Source organism: Larimichthys crocea, chromosome XX (genome assembly GCF_000972845.2).
Source record: "Larimichthys crocea isolate SSNF chromosome XX, L_crocea_2.0, whole genome shotgun sequence".
NCBI lineage: Eukaryota > Metazoa > Chordata > Actinopteri > Sciaenidae > Larimichthys > Larimichthys crocea.
Genome location: NC_040030.1, coordinates 8725577 through 8753507, shown reverse-complemented (window position 1 = coordinate 8753507; position 27931 = coordinate 8725577). Strand labels below are relative to the sequence as shown.

The 27931-nt window shown below is 41.6% G+C and overlaps 1 protein-coding gene across 1 annotated transcript in view; it reads right to left on the bottom strand.

Moving 5' to 3' along the window:
• The window catches only part of plxna4 (plexin A4), a 212906-nt gene that overhangs the window by 153328 nt on the left and 31647 nt on the right, over positions 1-27931 (bottom strand). The window contains 1 exon segment of the mRNA XM_027272145.1: positions 24351-24533. Within this exon segment, the coding sequence (XP_027127946.1) occupies positions 24351-24533 (183 nt within the window).

Below are 27931 nucleotides of genomic sequence, written 5' to 3'. Positions count from 1 at the left end.
AGTGAGTTTGCCTGTTTATATGCACATGTATCTAGTGGAACCTACAGTGTCCTAATAGCCTAAATGTGTGTGGGCATGCTGTAAATCACTGCACTGACCTAAGAAATGGGAAATTCAGAATAAATCTCTCCAGGTAAGACAAAGCAGAGCCAAGCTCAAAGCTCAAAGAGATTAAGGACATTGAACATCCAATTAATAAGTAATATAGTGCAGCTAGTCTAAAACCACAGTTGTTAAATTGCTCCTCCATGGCAACACTCATGTCAAAGCGTGCTGTTGCCATGCAAGTGCCTTCCAAGAAAACAGTGTTTAAATGAAAGAAAGGACGAGAGAAAAGAGATAGGAGATGGCAGAGAGGGAAAAAGAGGAAGAAGACAGAATGTTTGTTATCATCTGCATCCATCATGCTAATTGGAAATAAACAGGAGCTCATTGTTTGGAGAGCATTAAATCAACCTCTAATCAAGTCTTGCTGTAGAATGGTAAAGCTTCACCGGCGAGGACATTTCCCACAGAAATAACTGTAATGCTTTAAATGAGGATGTGTGTGTGTGTGCATGTTTCGCCACACTCCTGATAACCTTTTATATTAGCACAAAGGGGGCTAATTGTGAATGATCTCACTGGTAAGTAATTGGACAGGACTTCTCTCTCCTACACATACAGTATATCCATCAGAACCTACACTTTGTTCATGGCCTTTACTAAATCTATAGTTGTTCTGCAGTGAGCTCAATTGCAAGACAAATGTTTCAAACCTGCTGTGTGAATGAGATGGAGAAAGGACAAAAAAAAAAGAGGGAAAGACATGAAACCTTGACAATGGAGAAAGATTGAGACCGAATGTAACAAATACAAGTGGCAAAACTGATGTTAAGGAGACAGGAATGAGTTTCAACATTGGGATGCCATTTTATTCACAGTTATGTTTGCTCTAATACATTTGTATTTATTAGGTTATCTCATAGTATTATTTCCTCACTATCTATTTAATCATGATTTGCATAATGCGTGCTATTTGTGGCACTTAAACTATAAACCACAGGCAGCCAACCGTTAAAAGGACAAAATAGATCCTAAAATGGGAAGGCAGGAGTGCAGAGAGAGTCAGGCAGCTAGACAGAAATTGATGCACACAGACAGACGCCACAGACGAGAGAGGCACAGAGAGATGCAGCGTTGTTGATCTCATTAAGATTAATACAGTCAGACAGGAAAGCAACCACAGAGAAAGAGAGGAACAGAAACACAGAGGTGTAGCTTTAATGGGATCAATAGATAGGGCATCCGTGCAGGGTCAGTGGCTGTGTCCATGGTGACCTGTCCCTCACTGGCTGGATGACTCACATCGGGAGTCCTCTGTCCATGCCTATCTCCCTTGCTCACATGTCCCTTATTTCCTCCTTTCTCATCATCCTCTCGCTCAGTTCATTCAGCCTTTTCTGGCAGTTTCAAAAACATAGCCCCCTGTAATTCACCTTGATCTTATTCTCCCCTCGACTCTCTTCCTGCTGTCCTTCCTCTCTCCCACTGACTCATCTCCTCTCCCTACACATGTTTTTCTTCCCACCATCTTCCACCTCCATTACTGGTGACAAAATAGTTATGACTGAGTCTTTTATACCTGAAACGGCACATATGCTAACCCACCATTTTCTTTTTTATGGAACGCTGCACTTAAAAAAACAAATTCAAAAGGTGCACTAAATTACTGGTTGTTGAGATGTCACAAAACAGCATAATATTATCAAAATACTGAAGGAAGAAATTTTAGTATACTAAGATAGCACAATTACTGTGTGTGCTATATTTCTGCTGTATGTTGATTTTCTTCAAGAAAGCTTAATCTGTAGGCAAACCAGACTCACTTTTCATTTCTTATCAACGTGCACTGCTGAGCTCTCACTTTCCCTTTTGAACATACAGTGTTTTGTAACTTGTAATTCCAGTTGACATAAGAGTGTACCCTCATGTCCTGTTGACTGAATAATTCACCGTGGCTCAGTAGGGCACACCACACACTGTTACCTAACCCTGCCAGAGACACTGTCACGGCACAGAGAGAGAAGAACAACATGTGTGAGGGTGGCTTGGAAGGGGAGGGCCATCAAGCCACACACAACGGGAGATGGTGAGTGTATGGAGATGAATGGGTTGCGGAGGAAAAACAGATGAATGAAAAATGAGCAGAGAATGGATGTGAAATGGAGTGAAGAGGAAAAATAGATGAATGAGAAATAAGTTCACCTGAAATGCATGAGAAACAAAGGAGATGCTCTGTTTGATGGGCAATATAGAAGACTGGGAAATAAAAGTGAGGCAGATATATAAAAGTGAAGACAAGTAGGTATGAGTACGTATGATATTAAGTGTTAGAAACCTCAAATAGAGAGAAAAACAACAAACAAATGGGAATTGTGATAATGAGAGAGCAGGTCTAAAGTATCATAGAAAATGACGTGCAAACTGCTGAGAGAAATAAAAAACCTTAGCCTTCATCTCCAATAATAGTCTCTCACTTGTGTATTGCACTCTATACTGAAGCTGCCAGTATCCCTTCGCAAAACAAAGCCCCAAAAATATCACTGCCAACACATGGCACATGCATTTACAGAGCTCTGTGTGTGTGTGTGTGTATTCCATCTTCCATAGCTGTGGGGAGTGAGGAGTTCAGGATAAATAATTGAACATGGGGGGAGGGGGAGGCTTGCCATCCAAAAAGCAAAATGCCAACTGCCAGGTTTATTTTATTTTAGAAGAAGGGGGAGCCAAAGGTGGGCTAAGAGAATGAGTAATGAGAAGGGGGGAGATAGCAAAGACACAAAAGACACAAGTTCACACTAAAGCTTAAGTAGCCCTTTAAAACAAGCAGCAACAGCTGCACTTCCCTGCTTGATCTTTTTGCTCAGTGGACAAACAATGGTGTTATAGACAACACCAGGGTCACAAGTCAGGGGTCAAGGTTCACAAGGTTAAGGTGAAGGTTGAGGTCAGAACCATTTTGAAGAGCTCAACAATAGACTGATACTATATGACCTTGGTTGGATAAACACATGCTCATCATAATTGATCTTAACCCAAGCCAATGAATAAAAGATAATCTTATTGTAGAATACTGGAGTCACTGGTTCAGTGCTGCCTTTTTAAGTCTCCAGTCATGATATATCACCACTGCTGAATTGATCAGTAAGTAAATTGAGTGATTCAATGTCACAAATAACCTAATTCTATTACATTTCAGGAATAAAGTTCTCTTCTTAAAGGCAAACAAAAGGCTAAGAAATTAAATTACAAAAGAAAAAAGAAAAGGAAAGAATCCATTATGGTAAGAGTCATGGGCAGGTTTTCAAAGATCACAGTTGTCCCATATCTGCACAATCAAATTGTTGTTTGATCAAGAGGCATCAACCAACCATGTGCAATATAATATGGCCACAATTTCTCTCTCCCTACCTTGGCCTTGGTGGTGGTGAGCTTCGAACTCATTAGTCCATTTTGATAGATAAGAGGCTTGCAGCTGGAAAGCCACCGCAGCAGTGGGTTTTGTGGGTTATAAAAGCGATGTAATCTGGTTTTGGCAATAGAAATCTAAGGAGTTTAGGGAGGGGAAGACTCACTGATTTGTGGATTTGAATTGGATTGAGACTCGTTTAGAACCAGATCTAATGTGGCAAATGGCTGTAATCTGAAGAGCGGCTCTGTATGAGCGAATAAGACAGAGAATGAGAACAGCATAAGTGACACATGATATGATACTGGGGGAAAAATGTAAAGCTCACTGTTGCAAGAGTGGAAGTAACGAATTAGAACTACTAACATCACTGTAATTAAGTCAATCTTTTGGGTACTTGCACTCATAATCCTCCACTGAGTGGGTCTACAATATATTATATCCAAACCATTCATCTGCATTCTAGTCCGCGTTCTAGTCCCACCAGGGAGGAGGCGGGAGCACCACTGCAGCAGATGCGCTGCCCGCTTCTTTTAGGCATGCATGTTAACCAATTGGACTGTACAGACAGAGAGCACCGCAGTGCAGAGCTCCACAACCAGCTTGCGATCTAGTCTCACCTTCTGTTGTATTTCTTCTGCATGCCAAGAGCAAATCTGGCAAGAAAACACACTGTGGGCCAATCAAAACCATGAACAAAAAAACACTGCAGCAGGCACAGGTTTGGAGAGGTGACCACACTGACCAGAACAGCGCAGATTTGGGAGTAATTCAGAGACCAAAGATTTGGAAACAGAAACCAACTGGAGAGGCAGGTTCAAAACATTGAGTATATATCTTATATATCTTTAGTGTGTATTTGTTTGGACAACAAATTGCCTCAGTCTGATCCATTCATATGTTCCATAATTTATCATAGAAATGTGCTGGTTGAAAGTAGATATTTTCTGTATTGATTGCCCCTTTCAACCGAATGCCTGCTATTGATGATGCAATAAAGATCAACAAATAAAAAGTAACTAATACTCTAGTAGTTTTAGAAAACTTATTTGTACTTTTACTTTGGCAAGTATTTAAAGTATTGTTCCACCAGTAGTTTTACTTGAAGTTGAGTAATATTTCAATAACTACTTCTACTTGAGTACATATCTTCAGTAACTTCTCTATTACTTTTTGTGGCTGTTTGTGTCTTTCTCATTCTCTGTCTGCCTTATATTCCCCTCATAATTTGTGTCACTGAATCCAACTTTCTTGACATCGGTCTCTTCCTTAGCCCTGCCACCATGCCCCATCTTATTTTTCTATGCTCATCCACATGATTTTTTCTTACAACTCCCTTTTTTTCCCCTCCCTCAATAATCTTTTCCTCCCATCCCTCCTTCTTCTACTCTTGCTGTCAGATCTCTCTATCCACTCTAGGCAAATTACACTTTTCAGATTACACCCCAATTAAAAGCCCCATTGGTACTCTGTCTACATGCTGCATCTTGTCTCTGGAAAGAGAAAAATGAACCGTGTCTGTGTGCACGCACAGTGAAAAGAGCCATCTAAAATACTAGTGGCTGAAAAAAGCATGTGTATGTTTGGTATGTGTAATTGCAGATGGCAGCCCCCTGCTAAATCCCTATTAATGATCCTGTTTACACTTGTTGCCAGATTGATCAAAGTTTAGCAGTTGTGTGATCCACAGCCTTTTCATCTCAGCTGGTTTTGGGGGTGGGTGCCTGTGTGTGTGCGTTGTATGTGTATTGAGGGTTGCAGGGAGGTTGTTAGTTGGCACAGTATGGGGTAGTTGGCACAAACAAGGGCAAGACGCCATGATATAAAGGCAGGGACCTGGGTGGTGCTGACGATGTTTAAGTAGAGTATTTGTGGGGTGCAGGTTGCTGGCTGAGATCTAAGAGCTGAAGAGAAACGTGGTCAAGGCCAACAGGTGTTGCAGAACAAACTCATATATCAAAGTTACAAAGAAGATGAAGCCAATGGTTCTGAACATATTTCCCACACTGTGTTTGAAATAATTTACCTTTGTATTTATTATATCATTATCAAGTATTTTTATATCATTATTTCACCTTTGATTTTGGGGAATTGCATGTTTCCTATAAGTATGTAGGCAAGGCTATAATTACTGCAATACCCATATGCGCAGAGAGGAAACTAGTTAGATTAGATTAGATTCCCTAAATGCTCCTCGAGTCATATTTGATTTATCTTTTGAGTTTTCATTCCAATCCAAGCCTTGGAAACAAGCTCCATCTGCAAGTCATTTGACATTATTCATGCAGAAAATTAACTTTACTTGGAAAACTGTATCAATCATGCCACCATATTACTCACTTTTTCCCAATGTCCAATCGCTCTATCACTTCTTTCGTTCATCTTTTTCATACTGACCTCATGTTTTTCTCTTAATCCCTTCTTTACATTGCATCACTAGCCCAGTCTTGTTTTTGAACATACGTCCTCTTGGCTGTCTTTTATCAAATATGCTTTCCCTCGTTTCCCCAACTCGTCTATTCTTGCATTGTCCCCTTAGGTCTTTGCCTTGTTAATTGTTCCAAATAGAGGGAAACTTTGAAGTCGCTGTTGCGTAAAATAATATTGCTTCATTTGTTTACAGCCAGAGCTTTGGCCTAAAGCAGCATAGACTGAGATGAGGTTTGGGAGGAAAAGAGATATAGGAAATAGACACGGGGAGGGGGTGGGAATGAAAGGGGTTTTAGCTACAGGGAGAGAGTAAAGATGAAAGAATTGAGGATGGTAAAAAAAGATGGGGGTCGACGGCTGAAGTGTTTTATGAATGATGGATTCATCACCTGGACAGAGGCCCTAACAACATCCACACTGATGCACACACACACACACAGACATGCACACGCACTAACACAAGATCACTTCTATTGTTTTTATGGCTGTTCATTTTCTGTAAAAGCACTTGTTTTACTAGGTTTGATTCTCCACAAGCAAGCATAGGCTTGTGTAAACACAGACACGCAAACATATGCATTAAGTAATTTTTGCAAGACAAGGTAAGATTTATGATGTACCACTTTCATAGCAACTAGTCTATACTTGTGCTCTGTGAAAGTATTTAGCCTTAGTGAACAGATGTTTGTTTTTGACTGATTAGTAAAAGGTTGTATGTAATACGTTTGAAGAAAAACTAAGGAAAAAAATATCATTGTTAGTTAATTGAACAGTGTCAAAAATATCCATATTCATCAATAATGTATATTAAAAATATTTGATGAAAGTACTTCCTGTGATTTAGAGATTAATCACATAGAAACCATCACCGCAGCTCTCCTTACCATCAACAGATGCCCATTAAATCCTTCAAGTCATGCAATTAATCCAATTCATAATATGAAAATGTGGAGGACATCAGGAAAATCTTACACACTCTGGAGAACACACACACAGGAGAAGAGGAGGAGATTTTCTTAGCCCTGCAAGGAAATTAACCATTCACTCCATAACTGCCTATTCACAGTCCTATTGGCATGCAAATTTGCTGGTGATTGGCATCAATCATCTTCTTTCCCTGTTCAACGGTGAGCCCACACTGCTAGAGTTGGCATTGAGCATGCCCACTTTGATAATATAACGGTGGTGTGTGTGTTTATGGCATGTGTCTGCAGTCCTGTAGAGTGTTAGATTAGATTGAACGGTATTACTTTTAATGGATGGGCTGAGAAGGTCAGAGACTCACCCTTGAAGGGACTAAGAATGAGGGAAGAGATCGACTGCCGATTGAGCGGTAGTGAAAAGGTGTTTGTGTTTTGTGCTTGTGTGTATATGTGTGTTTGTGAATATCTGTATGTGTGTGGACAGGACAGGTCAAGAGATACAGTAGAAGTCACTCTTGTATAAATAGCTGAGCTCTCAATTAGCACCCAGCTTTCCCCTTGACCCTTACCACCCTCTATAACAGCACACTGACAATAGAAAAATAAGTCTACCACTGTTTCTGAGTGTTAGAAAGAATGAGAGCATACTGTGCATCTAAATGATTTATGATGCCTTGTATGTTTTGTTTTTGTTTTTTATTCTTGTGCTGTATATTTATGCCGGAATATGTTGTGGCCAGCAGCTGACTTGCAGCTGTTGTTTACCTCCACAGCAGCAGATTGTTCACACTTGCAACTTGAATATGCATAATATGACACCACATAGTGTACAAAACAGAAGGGCAAATTGTCTGTGCTAACTTCCCCATTGAACCCCACAGAATCCCATAATAGTAGATAAATAGTTACCTAGCAACAGAGCCTAGCAACAGCAGCACTCTAGATATGCTATCACTGCACAGGAAACTCGAGGGGAGAAATGCCTCCACTCTCAGCAAAGCAGGCATTTATTAACAGAGGGCCCGGGGAAAACATCAAACTCTCCTGAAATGGATCTGCCATATCAACTGTAATGTAGACACAGATCCTTTTCCCACTGTATGCTAACACAATGAATGGCCTTTGATGAGTTGGTGTTCAGTGCTGGCTCAGGTTTCTGTTGACGCACAAACACACACACTTACACAGCTGCAAGAGGATATATCCAAATGAGACGAAAAAAAGGTGATTGTGGTCGGTGAGTATGAGGCAGGGCTGGGACAGTTTCATAGCTTGAGATCAATATTGTTCTAAACTACACTGCTACGCAGCTACAAAAACAGAGGAGAGTCAGTAAAAAGCGTTTATAGAGTGTATATTAAGTCTACTTAACCATAGGTCCGCTTTCCATGGAATAAAAATAAACACTGGTTCTTGTCCCTTTGCTGCTACACAATGAAGCAGACTAGCAGCAGTTAGTTGATTTCACAGGCCTCTAGGTCCAATGTCTTGGATGATGAAATTTTGTAATGCAATTAGCTTAATATGTATCATTTGTTACCATGTTATAGAAACAGTTTTGGACATACAGTATCTGCTGAATTGCAAGTACATCTCCTCTATTAACACTGGAGTACAGTTTGGCATGCTCTAGCCGGAAGACAAAATGCCTTTTTTCTTTCAACTGATGAGTAATTTCACTCCTCATCCATAAATCAATTATGTATAATCCCCTGATACAGAGAATTAGTGGCCATTTAACATGAGGAAGCTAAGTGTTTGAGTGTGCTGAGTATGTGCACATGAACAAATGCATGTGTGTTTATGAAGCAACAGTGTGATTGATCATTTGCTTAAACAGAAAGAGTTATACTGATGTAAACATGTTTCATTTCTGACTAAGGGCAAAGTGCTGCACTACAGAAGAAACTCCACGGGGAGCAATCCATGCTCATAATATACAGGACTATATAACAGCTGTTCCCACAGTTATTTGCCATGGTGATACAGCAAAGGCACCAACAGTTCAGTTTAGTCTTGGTTGAGCCACTTTTATCTACTAGTGTTGACAAATCATAGTTTACAGCCTACTGACTAATTCATTCTCGGCATCTTTGTACGTAATAAAGAGAGGTGGAAAATTATTAGTATTAGTATTATTAGGAGGATTTAAATGTGTAACTTCACACCTTAAATGTGAGTTTTTATAAAACACCATTTTTGTTACTTCCAGTTTTAGAAAAATTGTCCTTTTGGCATATTGAGAGATGGCTAAAAAATAATTACTAATTATGGGATGAACCCAAAGTGGACTTACTTTGCTACTGATGGGGCAGAAGTAAAGAGGATCATTAGAATGTACTAGTAATGCAAGGAAGGAAAAAAGGTTAAGATGAAGGAGGAACAGAGCAGAATTTATCCTCAATATCATTAACATATTCATAAGCAAAAAGAAAAACTGTTTTTTGTTATGAATCAAAGCTCTGGAGGGCTCTAGCACTTTTGCTGGCATTCTTCTGGGACAAATGAAGCCTAAATAACATTTTCCTAAGAGATGAGAACGCACCCTCCATTCCTCCTCCTCATTTGCTCGTTTTGCTCATTTTGCATATCATCCAACTTGCACCACCCCCACCCACCATCCCTTCACCAACAAAAACTCCCAAATTGGCATCACAAGCTCATTATTCAACTATTGGTAGACACGTTGGTCCTATGCACAAATCAGACAGTAGTAGCTTATCCAGCAGCTCGCCTAATGATCTTGAGCAGGGTTGCAGCGTGGAATCAAAAAATCTCTACAGAGCGGCAGTTTCAGCAGCGATAAAGAAAGAGAAGCATGTTGCAATATAATTCCACTGGGAGATTTTTTGACTGACAAACATGATCAACCAATCATGTTAGGAATGTTGTGAGGGCCAAAACAAGGATGCGACAGCTTCTTCATGTGGTCTGGCATCCATTGCTTCATCCCTGCCTTCCTATTTCTTCATCCGTCTGGATGGAAGTGAGCAGGACTGATGTTTCTATTTCAGAATGTGTCTCCCTTGGCGTGTCTTCCTCGGCCAAGTCTGTAGCCCACGCTGTGTGAAACAGGGTGCCTGCCAACACGTTCTAACACACACAGTTACATCTGTAGTGTGCTAAGCCGCCAGAGAATCAGAGCCTAAACTGTAGGGCATTGTATCACAACACAAGGTACTAGTGAGAATAAATAGAGCTAAAGCAGCATCCACCTTTAAATGCACATTTAAAATGTGCTGATGATGCAACATGATGCAAAAGTGATGCATGTGGGGTTTTTTTGCTAATCGTTTTGCTGATCATTTCCTCCGTGGATCGAACTGAAACTGGAAAACTCAAATGTAAAATGGTAATCCAAGAAAGTGTCTGTGTTCACAGCAGTTTAGTGGCATCAGACTGGGCACAACAGTAGTGGGCAGTGCGCAGAACAGAGTGGACACACTGTTTGGGTTTTTACGTTTCTGAGACTGACAGCTTTATGTGGCTGCAAAGATTATTGGACAGAACTTGGAGCTCTCAGTTAAGCTGCTACTACGGACGAGGGCCAAGCAATGATGGTGACGGCAGAAGGAGAGGAGGACAGTGGTTTGGTTGGTTTGCCAGTTGTAGGAGCGGGCAGCTGAGACTAAACGGCAGTAATGGCCTAACGAGGAGAGATCTGGAGAGCCAAACCAGATGGAACAGCCACAGCCACGTGCCTGCCTGGCAAAGCTTGCGCCTTGTTAGCCAAACACAGACATAGACAGAGAGATTTACGAAGGATGGAGACAAGAAGATAGAGAGAATCAGACAAAGAGATGTTTTCCTCTCTATGTGCTCTACTCACCTCCTCTCAACCAAAAACCTCTTCTCTGGTTGATATTCAACACATTCGGTGACTAAGCTTTTTCCCCTTTCTTTATGTGCTAAGGGCTTAACTTTAATGAAAGAGGAGAAGTTGATTACATATGGGAAGCAAAAACTAGGCCTCCATCTCCAGGGAGGAGTGTAGTAGACGAGATGCCGCACTGAGTTTTAGTCAACAATGAAAGCAGACAGGAAAAAAAGGAATTGGGGTTGGGGGGGTGTGCACATCAGTGTGCTCTTGGAAGTCAAATTTCCCAGGGTGCTCAAGTGTCAGGAATCAAGGACGTGGAGGAAAGGATAAAAAAAATATCGATGGTCTTGTCTTTTTAGAGGATTTAGGCAGGTACTACTGACACAAAGACACACTAAGACACGCATGCAGACACACACAACTGCTTGTGGAGCTGCAGTGCCGCTGTGACTGCTAACCTAAATCCATCTTTGACTATTACAACAGGGAGCAGTGACCGGACTTAGGGCTATGCTGGGCAATGTCAGACAACATTTCCACAGATAGGAGAGGAACACATAGTAGTCCCAATGCTTTTTATAATTTTGCTCACAAAAGAGCATTGTGCTGTACTGTACAGAAATCATCTTTCCTTCGCAATTTCTTCCACTGGATCATTTCCAATTTTGTTTTGAGCTACATTACAGGGAGGAAATAAAAAGCAGACACCAACAGAATCTTTAACTAAACTTATTCAACAACTTCTCTAACATCATGCTGGGTGTCTCTGCTCTTATTGTATTTTCTATTAGAGTGATGAATGTTTATAATAGCTACATACCCTCCAAATAGATACACAAAAACACGAACACACAATAATACACTGAAGGTCTGTTTTGTTATCCATGTTAAACAAACCACAAGTCCAGTCTCACAGCAGGGATGAATATCAAGCAGGAAAGAGCTAGCACTTGCTGAGCGATAGATTGAGTGAAAGGAAGAGATGGTGAGTGTGCAATGATTGAGACTTATGTGCAACTGCTTAAAAGGAGTGCTGGTGATTCTGAGCTCAAGGGGTATTGTTTGCCTAAAAACAAATTAATGAAATGCACGGGCTCCCTCACTGGCTTTTAGCTGGCACGAGTCTCTCTGCATAGTGAGTTGGGGCTACAAGTAGTAGTACTAGTACTAAGCCATGCCAGTAAGTACAAGTAATGACTTTATCCTTCCAGAATTGCATACCTCTATCGGGCTATAAAAGACTGGGGCTATTTCTTCCATGGCTTTTTTGCCCTTTTTAGGATGTCTCGTACACACGTCAGGCAGAACCCGCATCAGTTCACCATCACCTTTCATCCCATCGTGTTTGAAGGTGAGATTTAAAGAGAGAGAGAGAGAGAGAGAGGAGAAGGGAGGGGAACCAATAGACGACACAGGTCACTGATAATCTGTTTTAGACTAGACAGTGACGAGGACTCTCGGCTACACAGATTATGGAGAGGTGTGATGGCAGCAGAGCTGCTAAGGTAATTTAAAAGACCACACAAACCCACAGTCAACATTTTAAAAAGCCAAGTGTTTTTGTTTTTCCCCCCATCAATTCTACCTTATTCCTTAAAAACAAGGAGTGTCTCTAACTGCAGATTGGCAATTACCATTCTGTGTGTGCAATAGGGGGGAAAAAATCCCATAATCCTTTGGGAGCGGTGGTGTAGCAGAGATAAAAATCCACTTATTAAGGTCTGTATTGAGGATGAGGAAAGAAAAGGGCGAGGAGAGGAGGTGAGAGAAAAAGAAGTCTGCAAGGATAGGTGTGCAAGATTACAGACGTTAATTTTTCTTTCTCCTTTTAGTTGCCTGTGCTGCAGTTCATTTATTTATTTTTTTCACACTCCTTCCAGCATTCCTCTCTCACTTTCCATCTCTGCTGTCATTTTGTCTATGAAGCAGCTTCAATACCAGAGGCACACTTCAAAGTCTTGATGTCAGACAGACAGACCCAGGGAACCTTTTAAAGATGTTTACGCTGGCATCTGCTTAATGGGCAAGTCAGACTAATCTAAATCGCAACTCACTGACACAACTGCAGCTACATTAGAGTGTGCGTATGTGTGCGTGTGTGTCTGTGAGATGTGTAGGAGGACAAGCTGAGCAATATAGGATTGTGCAAATAAATAAAAAATAAACAAACAGGTGCTGGGAAATGCAGCTGATGTTTGTAAGAGATGAATAAGTGAATAGAAGCTTTCAAATACAACACAGAAACATGTGAACACATGAAAAAGAAATGTCTCATTCATATACACCTAACACTCACACACATTTTCCATCTTAATCTACCTGCAATGGCAACAGGTTTGAATACCCCTGTGTTAAAAAAAAAAAAACACACCCCTCAACAGTACACACTTCCATCTGCAGTGATTCTCAGAAATCTCCCTTGCAGTGGAGCCAAGCTACAGAGTGCAGCCTAGCCTGGCCTAGCCTCGCCCCCCTGACTGGCTGCTGGCATTTACTGCAGGGAGGAGAGAGAATGACCCAGTTGTGAGACAAACTGTTCTCTGCAGGGGGAGAGAGAGAGAGAGAGAGACACAGAGAGAGAGAGAGAGAAAGAGACAGAGAAAGAGAGAAGGGGAGGTGGAGGAGAGGAAAAGGTGTGTGGGGGCACTAGTCACCCCAAGAGACCTACGGTGTGCAATGATTGGCTACAGGCGTGCAGGGAAGGAGGGAGTGAGATAAGGAGGGGAGGCAGAGGGCTCACCTGCAGTGGTGTGTCCTCTATAGCTGCACAGACTCAGCCATAAATCACAGGGACTTGGAGAGGGGAGGTATGTTAGAAAGAAAAGGATGGAAGTAAGAGAGAAAGAGGAATGAGTTGCTGCTAGGAATCCAAAGAATAGGAGTTATTTGTAAAAATATGGGTGCTACATGCACTGCTGCTGACACAAAATGGGTAGAAAATGGATCTGCTTCAAGCAGTCATACATCAATGATTTTAAGAAAATCCATTACAAAGTGATGAAAGTTTTTGTAGAGTGGAAGAAAAAAGAAAGAAAGCCATATATGACCAGAAGAACATTACTTGTCTGATAAACCAGCCCTGGAATGAAAAGGACATTAATCTTCACTTATCCTTGATCATCATGGACCTTAAGTTATAGCTGGTTATGACTGTAAAACTAAATAATATGCCTCCCATACCATAATAATGGTCTGAGCTGGCAGGGTTACTGCTAGCCACCCATCAAGTGAGCTACACGGGAGTGCACTGTGTGATTAGTTGCTAGACATTGTATTGACTTTCAACTGCTGGAGCACAAATTAACAATCACCATGCAATGATTTGCTCCTCGTACACAGGCAAATGCCAACGCATGAAACAAAATTGAAATGATAATTAATACACTCTAATTTTGTTGGGGTGCAGCTACTATAAACTTTTTCTATACCATTTAATTAACGATAAATCACTTTTAGGAATTGTTAATTAAGCGTTGGAGAGCCCATGTCTTCACAGTCTGCTACACAGGAGTAATTAATGTCAATTCAAACACTTCTTCCAATGCACAGGCAGAGTCTTCCTGCAGCAGCAGCCACAGACGGTGATTCTTAACTGTTCAGCAACCTTTGACATGAGTAGAAGTCTGTGTAAATGTGTAATTGTGTGTATGTGTGTGGGAGACAGCTATGTTTGGAGTGTGGTTACCTGCTCAACAATCCATCAGTAGCACAGAGGGAGAGACAGAGAGAAAGCCTGGACATAATTACATTCGTATTTGCTGGCTTGACATAGACTTGATATGGTTGAAGAATGTTAATAGCAATGCTTATTAACCGAGTAGATTTAGGCTTTAAGGGTGAGCTTGACAGGTTAAGGTAGAGATAAAAACTGTAACTGAGCGATTATCTTATGTCACCTGAACTATGGCTGTGTTGTCAAATGCCTTTGTCAGCCCAAAACTAAGTACACATTTGCTGAGGGAATTTTTTAAGTTTATCTGAGATGTTTGTTGATTTTTGTCCAGATTTTTACACTCTACTGCAGTTGCTTTGCTAATCTTCACACTTGATCTGAGTGCCTGTACACGTGTTCTTGCCTGCAAGCTTGATGAGGAAGAGATCTGTACAAAGCTAGATTAGTGGGTTAGGCAGCTAACTGGGCTTAACTCAGACCCAAGAGCACGTTTAGTTCAGTCAAGACTGGATCAAAGTGTTTAATCAGCCTGTCTGCTATATATATGTATGAAAACCATTGATTTGACAAAAAGCAAGAGTAAAGTCATAACAGATAAGTAAGGATAACGTTGATTTTTATGGCTAGATAACTCTCAATGTTAAAAAAGATGAATGCCTAAGTTCAAACACTATAGTCTTAATGTGTTGATGTTACAAATTATTGTCTAGTTACAGTATTATGAACTCTTCCATGTAAATGAGCTTGTAGGTTAATCTAGAATACGTTGAAAGCTGAAAGCTCCGATACTTTTTATTCACATTCTTCAGTGTTAGTCAAGACAGGTAAACTAAAAATAGTCAAGACAAACTTGCTTTAAGATATAGGCCCAATGCCCGCCTGGCAAAGCCATCCTCACTGAGCAGCTTGTAAACACACACAGGCTGCCAGGTTTTCTCACTGGACAGCCATACAACAACATGTTAACTAGAACATAAAAAGGGAGAAGAAAGAAATGGAAGAATGATAGACAAAGAAAAGCAGAGAGAGAGTGTAGGATGTTGTGAAGGTAGGCAGAGAAGGATAAGGATGAATGAATAGAAACAAATCAAATGGAAGAAATTATAAAGAAAAAAATGAAGGAGGGAGGAAAGAAGTGTTGGTGTTATAATTCACCTTCCACTAGAAATGTAATCACAACAATGTCCCCAAATTTGCTGTTTCTTAAAAGGTTAGTGTCCTAACAACTGCATTTGCCACTTTCTGAGACACTGATGAGCAAGCTGCATAAATATTCGATTTGTTCACTGTGGTCTGGCAATCCTCAATAGAGCATTTGCTCGGATTACCGGCATCGTCAGTGTGTATGGACTAAAACTGCTTTGTAAGTGACTGATCAGAGGATGACTGCATTGGACCAAGAGTTTAAAGGTTTTTATGATATGTTCATGTCATGCCCACACCCAGCAAATTTCAACATAATCTGAATAGTTATAAACCATTCACTATAGAGACATAAAAAAATGACAGCCGCAAATTATACTTGCGGTCAAAGAACAGATTCCATATTCAATGTCAGCCTTTTGATTGTTTGTCCCTAGACCTTAACTCATCTCAGCAGCCAGCAACACTAGACCTTGTCTTAACCTGGAGCCAGCAACACATCAGAGTCAACTACAGTTCAAACTGCCAGGAAACGGAAAGATCAGACTGAAGATAGTCATTTTCTCTCTCCAACTTCTCTGCTGGCCTCAAACCTTTCAACTCTACGTACACACTGCAGAGAATAGCCACTCAAATCACTCACAGCTCAATATGCTGCCACATACTGGTACTCCTCTCAATAGGTGCAGACTCACAAGAGTGAAATGAACATCAAACTCTATTTGACAACTCTAACCCTCTCCTCCCATCAGACTGTCTCCCTTCACCCTTTCTCAACATTCTCTCCATCTATGTAGCTTTCACCCAGAATTCTTGCTTGCCAATTTTGCCCTCTACACTCTTTCGGTCTCTTTCTGCTGCACTCTCCTTTCTGTAGCTGTTCACCTACTCTATTCCCGCTTCCCAGTTCAGAAAAGATGTGTAAATAATAGCAGTGATTTCTGCAACTCTTGTGTCAGAACACTAATTCAATTTCATAGGAGGGTCAGGAAAACATTACAAATATCCAGCAGTGTAACATCGAGTTGACATTCAGAGGTAGTTTAATTTCACTCTAAGAGCTGTTGCAGCTAATCAGCAAGTCAGAGCAATATAAACAGGATCTAGGCTACAGCACTACATGGACCATGATTCATAGCTGCAGGCACACCTTTGTGACAAGCTGCAGCAATACAGGAGCTTAAAGCAATCGAGTGGTTCTGACTGGGTGTGCGTGTGTATGTATGTGTGTGCAAACATGGTGTCAACCTACAGTGAAGCAGCTGGTTACCAAGGTTGGTGGTGGTGTGTGTGTGTGTGTGTGTGTGTGTGTGTGTGTGCTCACAATTGCCCTGCTCAGCCCCTGGCAGCTCATCAATTATAAAGGAGCCCTGGAAAGGAGGGATAAGGCCGAGCTACAGCAGTGGCATCTATAAATAAACACCTGAATGACACACATGAGGTGAACAGCTATTTTTGCATATGACCACGTACACACACACATGAAGGTTGACATCCCAACACACTGAATGCACAAGCAATGTCATCCACCCTATCAGGGCACTTTGTGTATCTGTTGAGTCAGGAAGGCAGGGGGCACATTATTTGCTCTTTGCTAACCTGAGCGCCATGTGATACTCTGTCTAAATCAGAGGAGAGATTGCTTTCCACATCTTCCCTCATGTCTTCCATCAACTAAACACTGTCTCCCTCAACGGAAAAGTAGAGGTGTGAGTGTGTGTGTGTGTGCAAATTCCATAATGGTTTGGAAGACATGCTCTATCACTCCCTGGTGGCTCCTTGCTTTCTACCTCACTCTCTGTTTCTTTTTTTCTCTCTGATTATTTAGCCCTTAGTTTATCTCTGCGTCCATCCGTCTCTACTTTCTATCTCTCACCCTTGCCATGTGTTGCACATTCAATCTCACAGCAATATATCCCTCTCTAGATCTCTCCATCTGTCTTTTCTGTTTCGCCATCATGCATCCATTCATCCATCTAACCGTCTCTCTCTTCATCTCCTGCTTGTCTTTTTTAAACTCGACATCAGTTTCATCCTCAAACCGCGTAGCCATGCCCAGTCTTCCTGTCTTTTTCTCTCTCTCCACCCAGTCTTCCAGTCCTCATTTCCCCTCTCTTTCACATCCTCTCTCCAACTCTACCCCCCATATCCATCTACAAGTGAACGCTAAGGATTCCTGACTGAATTCAACATGGACTGCATGCTCGCTGCCCAATCAGACCGCTGGCTATTGGATGAGGGTTTTTGTGTTGGCAGCAGGCACGGTAAGTATTCCAGGGATTGAGCGCACACAAGGCAACTACTACCTTCTGATCCTCTTCCCAAGCGATTACTGGACTTCACTTCTCATTAGCTCCCGTGATTTTCTGCACAAAATTGACTAATATATACAGAGAGGCTTATACAAGTACAACACACATACACACATTATTTAACAACTCCCTAAATCGAGAGGAAACACTGAATTTTGGAAGGGGGCCTAGGCAAACACTGTGCACCAATCAATTACCAGAAGATGTACGTAGAAGCAACTAGTCAGGAACAATGGTTGGGGAAAAAAGAGCTACGAACAGAAGCATAAGGTGAAGAACAGGCTGCTGAGGGGTTCCCACTGACTGATTCTCCTTGACATGCCTTTCTAGCTCTACAACAAATAGCAGGGCAAAGCTGGGTAACAGACAACAGTTAATACAGCGAGACGAAAACACGACCACATTAATATAGTGTGTTCAATCAGCCTTATAGCCGTGAGGTGGACAGCACCTGTCATCGAATACCAGCCCACTATCATCACATCAGATCATCCTAATGTGCACTCAGTTCATTGTATCAGCATGATGTGTGTGCAGCACAGCGAGCTGGGAATTAAATACAGAGCGCATCACAATACACTCTCTGATATGTGCGTGTGTCTTCCTGGCATTGATGCCTTCTATACATTCTATCCTGTGCGTGGAACAGCCTGTGCTACCATGGCAACTCACGACTGAGCTTGCTTTAGTGTGTGCTGCTACACTAGCTGGTGTGGGAGCAGCAATACACACACACACACACACACACACACACACACACACACAGTGCCAAGGCAACTAGGAAGACTGCTGAGGAATACTTAACAGTATGGGAAGATTGACATTCTGGGAATACTGACTGCATACAGCAGAATGGCCAGAATGAGTGGACTACGAACTCGGGTTGTAATGGCTGCTGGCCAGGGTGATAGTAGCAGTGTGTGCACCTGTGTTGAAAAGCATTGTGTTTGTAGCATAACAAGGGAGGGGAGGGGACTTAAATCATAAACCGCTGTCCTCACACACGCACACGCGGTGCCTGCCCGTCCTGAAGCATATTTCATCATTAGCTCTAAACAGTTAATCCTCTGCTTCACTGACCACAGCTCAGCTCAGCCCATTTCAATAATCTGCATCTGGGGCTAACCAACCCATCATACACACATACAATCTGCATCTGGGGCTAACCAACCCATCATACACACATACAGCCACACACACACACACACACAACAAGGACATAATCAACTCATAGAACATATGGGACTGGTCCAGAGCAATAAATATCTCATGTAAAAAGCTCTCACACCCCCACACACGTATATCTATCCATCTATATACCCCTGTGCCAACAGCAAAGCCCCAGTTTATTTATTAGACAGGGGACACCACAGAATGCAATGTTAATTGTGATTGTAATAAGTTCAAAAGAAAGTAATTGGACATATATTTCAATCAACGTGGTTGTGCAAATGTGGCTGTGTCTGGACTATTGTTACCTGATTGGACTGCAAGGTTTTAATTGTTGCCGAAAATAAATCCAGAAGGATTCTTGAGCTTAACACTACAAAGCCTTTGAGTAACTAAGAGAAATCAGTAACCTAATATATTCACACAGACAGGGCATACACAAGGGATTGTCTTTTTACTGATGCAGTTGTATATTTAGTTCTACTACTAAACTTTCATATGAAAACACATTTCATTGACACAGTGGTGTGAAATGATTTTCTCCATCAGCTTTTAAAAATACTTTTGCAGTCAATCTGAACAAATTGATATACTCGGTGGAAATTTTCATTTACAGAAAAAATGACCCGAAGAATCTTGTATTTTGAAGAGTTCAGACACATGTGGCATGGATAGAAAGCATGAGGAAGAGAGGGGAAAACAAGTGAGCGGAAACATTAAATGAAAGACAAATAGCATGTTTGTGATGAGGAGAGCGGCAGACGGGTAGTGAAAGGAAAAACGATTACTGTAGCTGGAGAGAGCTGTACAGAGTATGAAAGTTGCCATCAAATTGGCAGAGGTTGAGTCAAAAGTGAGAGTTTGACCTTTCCCTTCCCAACAACAACCATTAACCATTCAATGTCGGAATTGACCTGTTTCTTGCTCATGCCATCTCCCCTGACAGCATTAAATGACAGATCTCTCTCTCTCTCAATCTCCACACTGTTCCTGCAAGCTTTTCCTCGTCTTTAAGAAGCCTTTGCCTCACAAACTACCATTCATTCAGCCTTGATCTCATCGCTCTACCTGTTCCTTTCATTTTCTTGCTTCACTAACATTCTCTACATCTCATCCTTCATTCTTTCTACATATTTGCGCCTCTCTGATTGGAGCAGATTGAAAAGTAATGGCTGTGGTTAAAAGGTGAAGGAATTGTCACAACTCTGTTCTTTGCCCTTTGGCCAAATCCTGACAAATACTCTGTTCTTTTTTCCCTCCTGTGTTATCACTCCAAGAAGCATTCACGTGTCTGCTTTTTGGCAGGGATTTGTATAAACTGGTAATATTTAGGACACAGAACCACACACGTATCCTCAGCTTTCACCTTTGCACGCCATGCCTTGCTCATTTTTGTGCTTCTTTCTCCGTCAAGTTCAAGGTTAGCTGCTCATTGTATTGAGTGCCAATGCTCCCCCATTGGGACAGACAGAGTGGAGATGCATTAGCACCTCTGCAGGTGGTCCTCAATCTCATCTTTTCCCTCTCTTCACACCTCCCTCTCGTCCCCTAGTCCACCTTTCCATACACGGCCCCATGGCGGTACCTGGCCAGCCTTTGTCCAGCAACGTGTAGTGTGTGGGTGTAAGTGTTCACTGATGCATGCAAGTGTGCTTATCTCAATACACGCAACCATGTGCATTGTGTGAGTATCATGCATATGTGTCCACATGGAAGTGTACCTGTCATGCTAATGTGTAGCCTGACCAAATGACCATGAACTAAACCAAAGCCTGCAGGGGGTTAAGGCTTTCCCCTTGACCTGCTGCTGTGCACTGACCTGCAGTAAATGGGTTTAAACCTTACCCAGCCACAGCCTTTTATCTCCATCACATCTCCATCTCCTAAAAGCCACAGACCAACGCACACACAAACTGACCGACGGACAGGCTGACAGAAGCCATATGGTCCATTCACTTCCAATGGCAGGAGGTAGTCATCAAAGAGCTCTCGCAGCAACTCCACTCAGCCATAGACAGATAGACGGAGGGAGGGCGAGAGATGAAGGGAGAAGGAAAAGGGAAATTATGAGAAGAGGGCAAACAGAGGTGGAGAAAGGGAGGGGGAGCAAAGAAATAAGAGGAGAAAGAGGATGGTGAGTTAGGTGAAGAGCACAGATCAAGAGACATTCTATCAATTCAAAAGAGCTAGAAGTGAGGTGGAAATAAAGATCGGTGGAAAAGCACAGAGGTGTACAGATCATATAAGCCCTGCACAATGTGAGGTGTAAAGGCCAGCTATGTACAGAATACTACTGATTCGACAGCACTGCCTGTTTTATGCTGACAGGAGAGTGTTATGAAATTCAGCTTAGACTGTGTCAATCTGGACTTTACACAACACAACCACTCAGCATCAGAGACATCTAAGGCAAGGGCTATGTTTGTATGTGTAGGGGGTCTTGCACTGCTGTCTTTGTGAGGATGAACCGAAAACTGGTAGACTATGAGAACAAAGTGAGCGAGTTTTCACTGGTCCTTACCTCTTTAAAAGGACTGTTTGAAGAGAGAAAAAGATCTTTCCTCTCATGTTTTGACTTCATTCTTCTATTGGTGAATTTCTGTTGTTCTTCTAAGGCCAACTTCACTTTCCAGATTTTCCTGTCATTTCTGCTTTCCCATACGTCTTTCAGAGAAACTATACAATCCACAACCCTGACCACAATGATTTTTCCAGGAGAATCATTTCATCACCACCACTAGTATCTAAAGTCCAGGTGAACATCTTCCGTCTTCATGGGCTGACATAAAGGTGATCAATGTTAATGGAGTCTAATTACCCAAGTCCTCTCTGTTGCCATCTCAAATATTCAACTACAGCTCCGGTTGATCTGTAATTTAGGTTGAAGTTAAGGTTAAGCATGTACGGTTGAGGTATCTTTAGGGGCTAAGGAATGCATTATAAGTAAAGACATACAGTCATGTATGTAGTCCACAGGCCTCGAGTTATACTGGTGAAATTTAACTCTCACCCCCATTACATAAAACAATTTCACAAGCAAACTGAATTTAATTTACTCAGCTTCCTGTCCAGCTCGGCTTCATGATGTCATAAATGTGAGCCTGTAAACACTAACATTTAGCTCAGCTCAAACAGTGCTGCATTAAAAGTCCGTCCACTCTCTTTTACCGTAATGCTTATATTTATTCAGGGTGACGTGTTAGTCACAGGATCATAAATAACGCTGAGAATATTGAAAGAGTGAAACAGAGTGAGTGAGAGAAGAAGTGAGAGAAAGGGGGAGGAGGAGGTTGAGGGATGGAACAAGTAAGGTGGAGGAGTGTATATAAATCAACATCCATTAGCTGAGGGGTTATAAAGTCACTGATGAAGGAGGTGGACTGAAGCTCAGACCTTTTATTGTCTTGTTGTTGTCTTTTATTGCCTGTGATGTCATCTAATGGTATACAGTTAACGACAGGGGAGGAGAAGTATGTACATGGGAGGGGAGGATTGGGTTGTAATGGGGCTGTGTGTGCATGTGTGTACGCCTGAGCTGACACAGGATATTGATCACCTTTTGTCAAAGATGCTATGTGTTTGTTGGGTTTCTTTGCCTGAATATACCATATGTGAACAATCTGATCTTCATTCATGTTGAGTTTGAATAAGAACAATACCAAAAACCTGCAGACATGATTTCTGGAGAAAAGCCAAGGGAAAGAAGAAGAAAAGCATGAAGAGAACCAGGGAACATACCCCAAGCAAAAACAAGAAAACCCGGAAAACAACTTTTCTTTTTAAAATTCAAAGAGACTTCTAACTGGCACTCACCATTGCAGATTAGCAGTAGCTATTAAATATGAATACATATCCCTCCTGTTTGAAGCATCTGCCTACATGTTATTGTCTTACAACATGGAAAACCGCTGCCTCAACCACTCAACTCCTGTGTGGAACAAAAACAACAAACAGGCAGGGGCTCATAATCAACAACAACAAACAATGTAAAACCCAGCGACCCCGTCTGCCTGTGTATCGGTAGAAAAACACCTCTTGACATCGGTTGCTTGTTCTAGTTTCAATCACATCTTTGTTTAATTTTCTCCAGTCTGTCTTTCATCTTTTGCCCTTCAACCGTACCGCATGCAAACAACCTTTGAAACATGCATTACAGAGTATAGTCCATCTCTGTCCAATTCTCCCCTCCAGCTTCCTCTGCGTCCCTCACTCACTCCATCCTTCGCCCTTTCCCCCTCTCTGTGTAATACTGTTTTCCCCAGGCCTGTGAGCCTCACTGGCCTAGATGCCCCAAAATTAGTCTCAGTCATGGCCCTGCGATATATGTGTGTAAGTGCGAGAAAGCAGAAGTAAAAGCACAGGAGCTTCCACCCTTCCAATCACACCTAGCAGCAGTGCATCATCCCATTAGCCCAGAAAAGGGCTGCCACACAGGGGAGGGCACAGGGGCATGAGGAAAGTGTAAGGTGGAAGCCACAACATGCCAAAACCCAGCTTATCCAGTGCTGTTTAACTCTGAGGAGACAAATCTTGTTTAGCCAAGGGCTTTGCTGTCACACAGAATGTGACATGATTTTTAAGGGACCGTTCTGGTCAAAGATGTTAAATATGGCAGACATTTTCAGCTGAAAAAAAAGAGTTCTACAGTTTTACAGATTTAGATTCATTATAGACAATTCCCTAAAATGCTTAATTATGTAACAATAATAATCTAGACTACGACAGAAAAATGTCGAAACAAGTATGACTCATACTGTTTAGTGTAATGCTGCTAAGTAAACACTTTAATGAATGTTGTATTCCATCCTATTCTGATCCCTCAATTTGCCTCAAGAAACAGATAAGAAACTTTGTCTAATCGATTCTGCAACATGCTGATCTGTGCTGTCTGGCAAGTTCTGCAACATGCTGATGTGTGCTACAATCTGCCCCCAGGGCTCTGGATTTTCTACGAGTCCAAAGTGAAGGAAAAGTACAGAGGATACTCCTGATACTGGGTGTATACAAGTGTATGTGTGATATATGGTGCAGTGGATGAGGAGGATGTTGAAAGATACCAGATAGGCTTGGCTCTAGAAATAAAAACCCCCCAGGGGTTCTCCTGATCCCCCCTTCCTCAAAACACACACACACACAAACACTCAAATTCTCTCCACAGTGAAGTACATACACTTCACTCTTCTTCTCTCTCATACACACACACAAACACACACACACACACACACACACAGGCCGCTTCCTCTTGCAAATACAGCCGACTCAGCTTATTTGCCTGAAAGTCAATCTGCCTTACTACTACTATCCTTCCTCCAATCCAGCAGTCCCCAATTCCCAGCCCTTACTCCACATTCTTAGAGAGAAACCAAATATCTGCCTTCATCAATTCAGCCATCTCTGCTACAGTTCTTCCTACATTTTTGCTCCTTACCTTCTTGACCCGTCCACTTTTTGTGCCCACGAAGACGAGTGAGTGGTTCTTGTAGACGTAGGCGATGACGGAGGTCATTTTGTCGGCAGCGTCAGAGAAGAGAGGCTTGCCACGTACCATCTCAGACACACCCAATGGCGCGTTCATGTCGAGGCCACAAAAGTCATCGTCGATGGTCAAGAGCTGCAGTGGAGAAGGAGGCGGCAAATTAGTACATTAGAAACCGAAACTCAAATTTCCCTCATGAATTCTAGAAATACAAATGTTTTTGACTAGAGAATAAAGGTGAAGGGCACTGCTTTGGCCAGCAATTCAGGAATTGTTCTTTTAGATTAAGTGGTTTGCCCAGAGGTCTTCAGGGAGATGGAGGCAGTATAGAGCATGATTATTCAGATATAGACCTACAGCTGACCTGATAAACAGCAAAGAGGAGCTCAAGATGAATGAAAATAGGAATCAATATTTTGTGTCTGGGTTTATTGAGATAAAATATGGACGGGGGTAGGTCAACAAACAGTTTGTATGTGAGAGTGTGTGCTGCTGGTCCACATGCAATAAACGGCAAATGTGTAAGATAGAGATGAAGATGGAAGAAGACTGCAGTCAGGCGCTTGCTCTGTAATAGCGCCAGAGGCTGCTCTGTCAGGCACAATTCCCCACCGTCCACCCAATGCAACAGCATCTGCAGAAATGCCAGAGCGGCAAAATATTCGATGCGAAATGATTCAAAGTGAACCGAGTGAAATAAATAAAAAAGAAGTGCTGCATCGTCACACTCAGGGAAATCACTGCAATGCAGACTCTAATACCACTCTTGATGGAGGTTCATCTGTTATGCTTTGTGTCTGGATATGCTACTGTGATTTTGTGATTAAATACAGATGCACGTGTTTTATGTTTCCTGGCCCTCTACATTTTGTATTTGCATGCATGTGTTTTATCCTGCAGGGTGGATATTCGTACCAGTCACTGTGGGCAGAATGACTTATGGGTTTTGATAAGAGAATAATGGTGGTGGGGATTGGTCATTATTCTGTGTATGGATGGATTTGAAACACTGGGTTTAGACTGAAGCAGACATTGCTTTTGATTAATAGCTTAGCAATGTGGTGGGCTGCTGTGGGGAGAAAGGCCTTGGCAGCAGACACAGCCTTTACTTTCTTCATACATGCACAGAAAGCATAAGTAGTAAGGTAAGATAGTGGGCATGAGTTATGAAATACAAACTTTACTGTAATGACTTGATGAAAAGCAATTCCTTGCCACCTGATTTTAATGTTTAAAAAAAAAAGTAATAAATTCTGCTCATAATTTATTACACAGCTTTTTTTTAGTGTTATTTGTCTGATATGAATAATTGGGCATGCACTGGTTCATAATAGCCAATTATAAGCAAAAACAAGGTTAGCTGAAATTTAATTTATGTTTAAGAAGAAGGGGACATGTCAACAAATGCAAAACTTTAAGGCAAAGCTTATGGCACATTACCTGGGGCTTACACAGGAATATCCCATCATGCAACCAAAAAATGCACTTCCAAAGAACCAATAAGACATTTGCTTTCATTTGGCTTAAACCTATGGAACCATGTCAAATCTAGAGTTGCTTCATGGTTTGAGCTGTCAGAGGTGGGATGCTCCTGGGGGCAGAGGGTCTTTTAGTTTATGTCTTATTTTCTGTTTTTTTTTCCTCCAGGAAGTGCACCCCCCGGGCTCTCGATCAATCTTGCGAGCACCAAGTGTCTCTTCCCAACCTTTCACTAAAGGCCATCATCATCAGAAGCCTCAGACTGAGCCACAGAGGAAATATGAGGTCTGCTTTCATTAGACAAATGGAACATGGCTGGTCTAGGCCACAATAAGCTTTAGGCTATAACATGAGGGTTATATGAAGTGGTATGAATGATCGATAGAGATGACCTGAATTTGGGTCAAGATCATGTCATATGGTTAGAGGGTTGAGATGAGGACGAAAAGCAGCAAGACCAAAGACAGCTGGAGGAAGGAGAGATGATACATAACAATGGACGACTGAGATGCCAACGAGTGTAAACAAAGATGAACACTGGTGCACAACAAAAACATATCAAAGTGGACAATTTTTCCTCTAGTTCCCTCCCCTCCCCTTGCCTTCTCTCCCCCCGACCTTTTCAAAATGAGCTGTTGTCAAGAATGCACTCTCTGTCCGACAAGTCATGTGGCGGCTTGCTACTAGATTAATGGTGCTCTGATGATAGCCAGGGTCACTCCGTAAAATCACAATGAAATATCGCTCTGGATGCAGTGTGATGTTGTTCTACCTGCCTTTCTGAGACAACAATTCATAATCAACACAATTCCTTTTCCTTTCTGACGTATTAACAAGCCAACGCTTAACTCGTGTGCACTTACTGTATTTTCTCTCCAATGACCAGTTAGGATGTTTTTCTATGCATTTTTTAATATCCATGGTTTTCGTGACAGAATGAAACAATCAATCAATTTTAAAAGGAACCTCATGGCCCCTGGGTTCAAAGGCTAACAGGGTCTATCACAAGCAAAATGGGAGATTCTGTAGTATTTGGGGCCTCGATGATTGAATGCTGCCTTAAAAGATAATAAAGGTGCAGCCATCTCTCCCAAGATTAATTACTTTTCCAAAAAAGTAAAGTGGTTTTCATCATTAAAAATCACTTCACATTATCTGTCTGTTTCTGCCAACACGTTTGTGTGTCTGTGTAAGTGAGGGGTGATACATGTGTGGAAAAAAAAAGATATTTTGATGTGTAGAAATGTGTGTCTGTGTTTTCATGTTTTGCCACTGACACATGCTGTATTATTCCTGCTGGTTGCCAATCACTGCTGCCATCTCTGTCCCGCATTCTGCAATCTAATGAAATATACTTTCTGTCTGTCAACCCTTTCAGAAAGCAGACGCATTTTCATTACGCCACCACCAAAACATGACATTTGTAGTTGTGATGCCAAAGACATCTCTAGTCAGAATACAAACTAATATGAATGTAGCCTTTGACATTGTCTACCAATATGACACAGCTGTCATTGCCTCTATCACATTTTATGGTACTTTTCTTTTGCTCAACCCATCTCATTAAGGCATTTTCAAACTGCTTTTTCTATCAGCCCTTTCTGTCTTAACTTCCAATGGACACTGCTTTACAAGCATTGGCAAACACTAACTACATGGAGGCCGTGAATATGATTTCCTGATATTTTTCTCTTTTACTTTACGAGGATTCTTGAGACACGTCTATGCATAGAATTGATGAATAGACACAAATTATAAGTTGTCGTAGGGCCAAGGTATTTGCGATTAAAAATAAAAACAAAATGTGGTGCCAACCGCTCAAACAGATAGATTGATTGCATACATCACAAAGGACTGCTGTCCTTAAATAAGATTATTTCCTTTCATTCAATGTCTATGAACAGATTAAAATGAAAAGTAAGACAGTGAATAAGGCTCTGTCCCTAGGTACTGCAGATATGTAATTGAAACAAATTGATACAATTAATTGTACACATCTGAACATGTGTGCAAAATCAGAAGAACTGCTAGACTAATAACAGCTAGTAATAGCT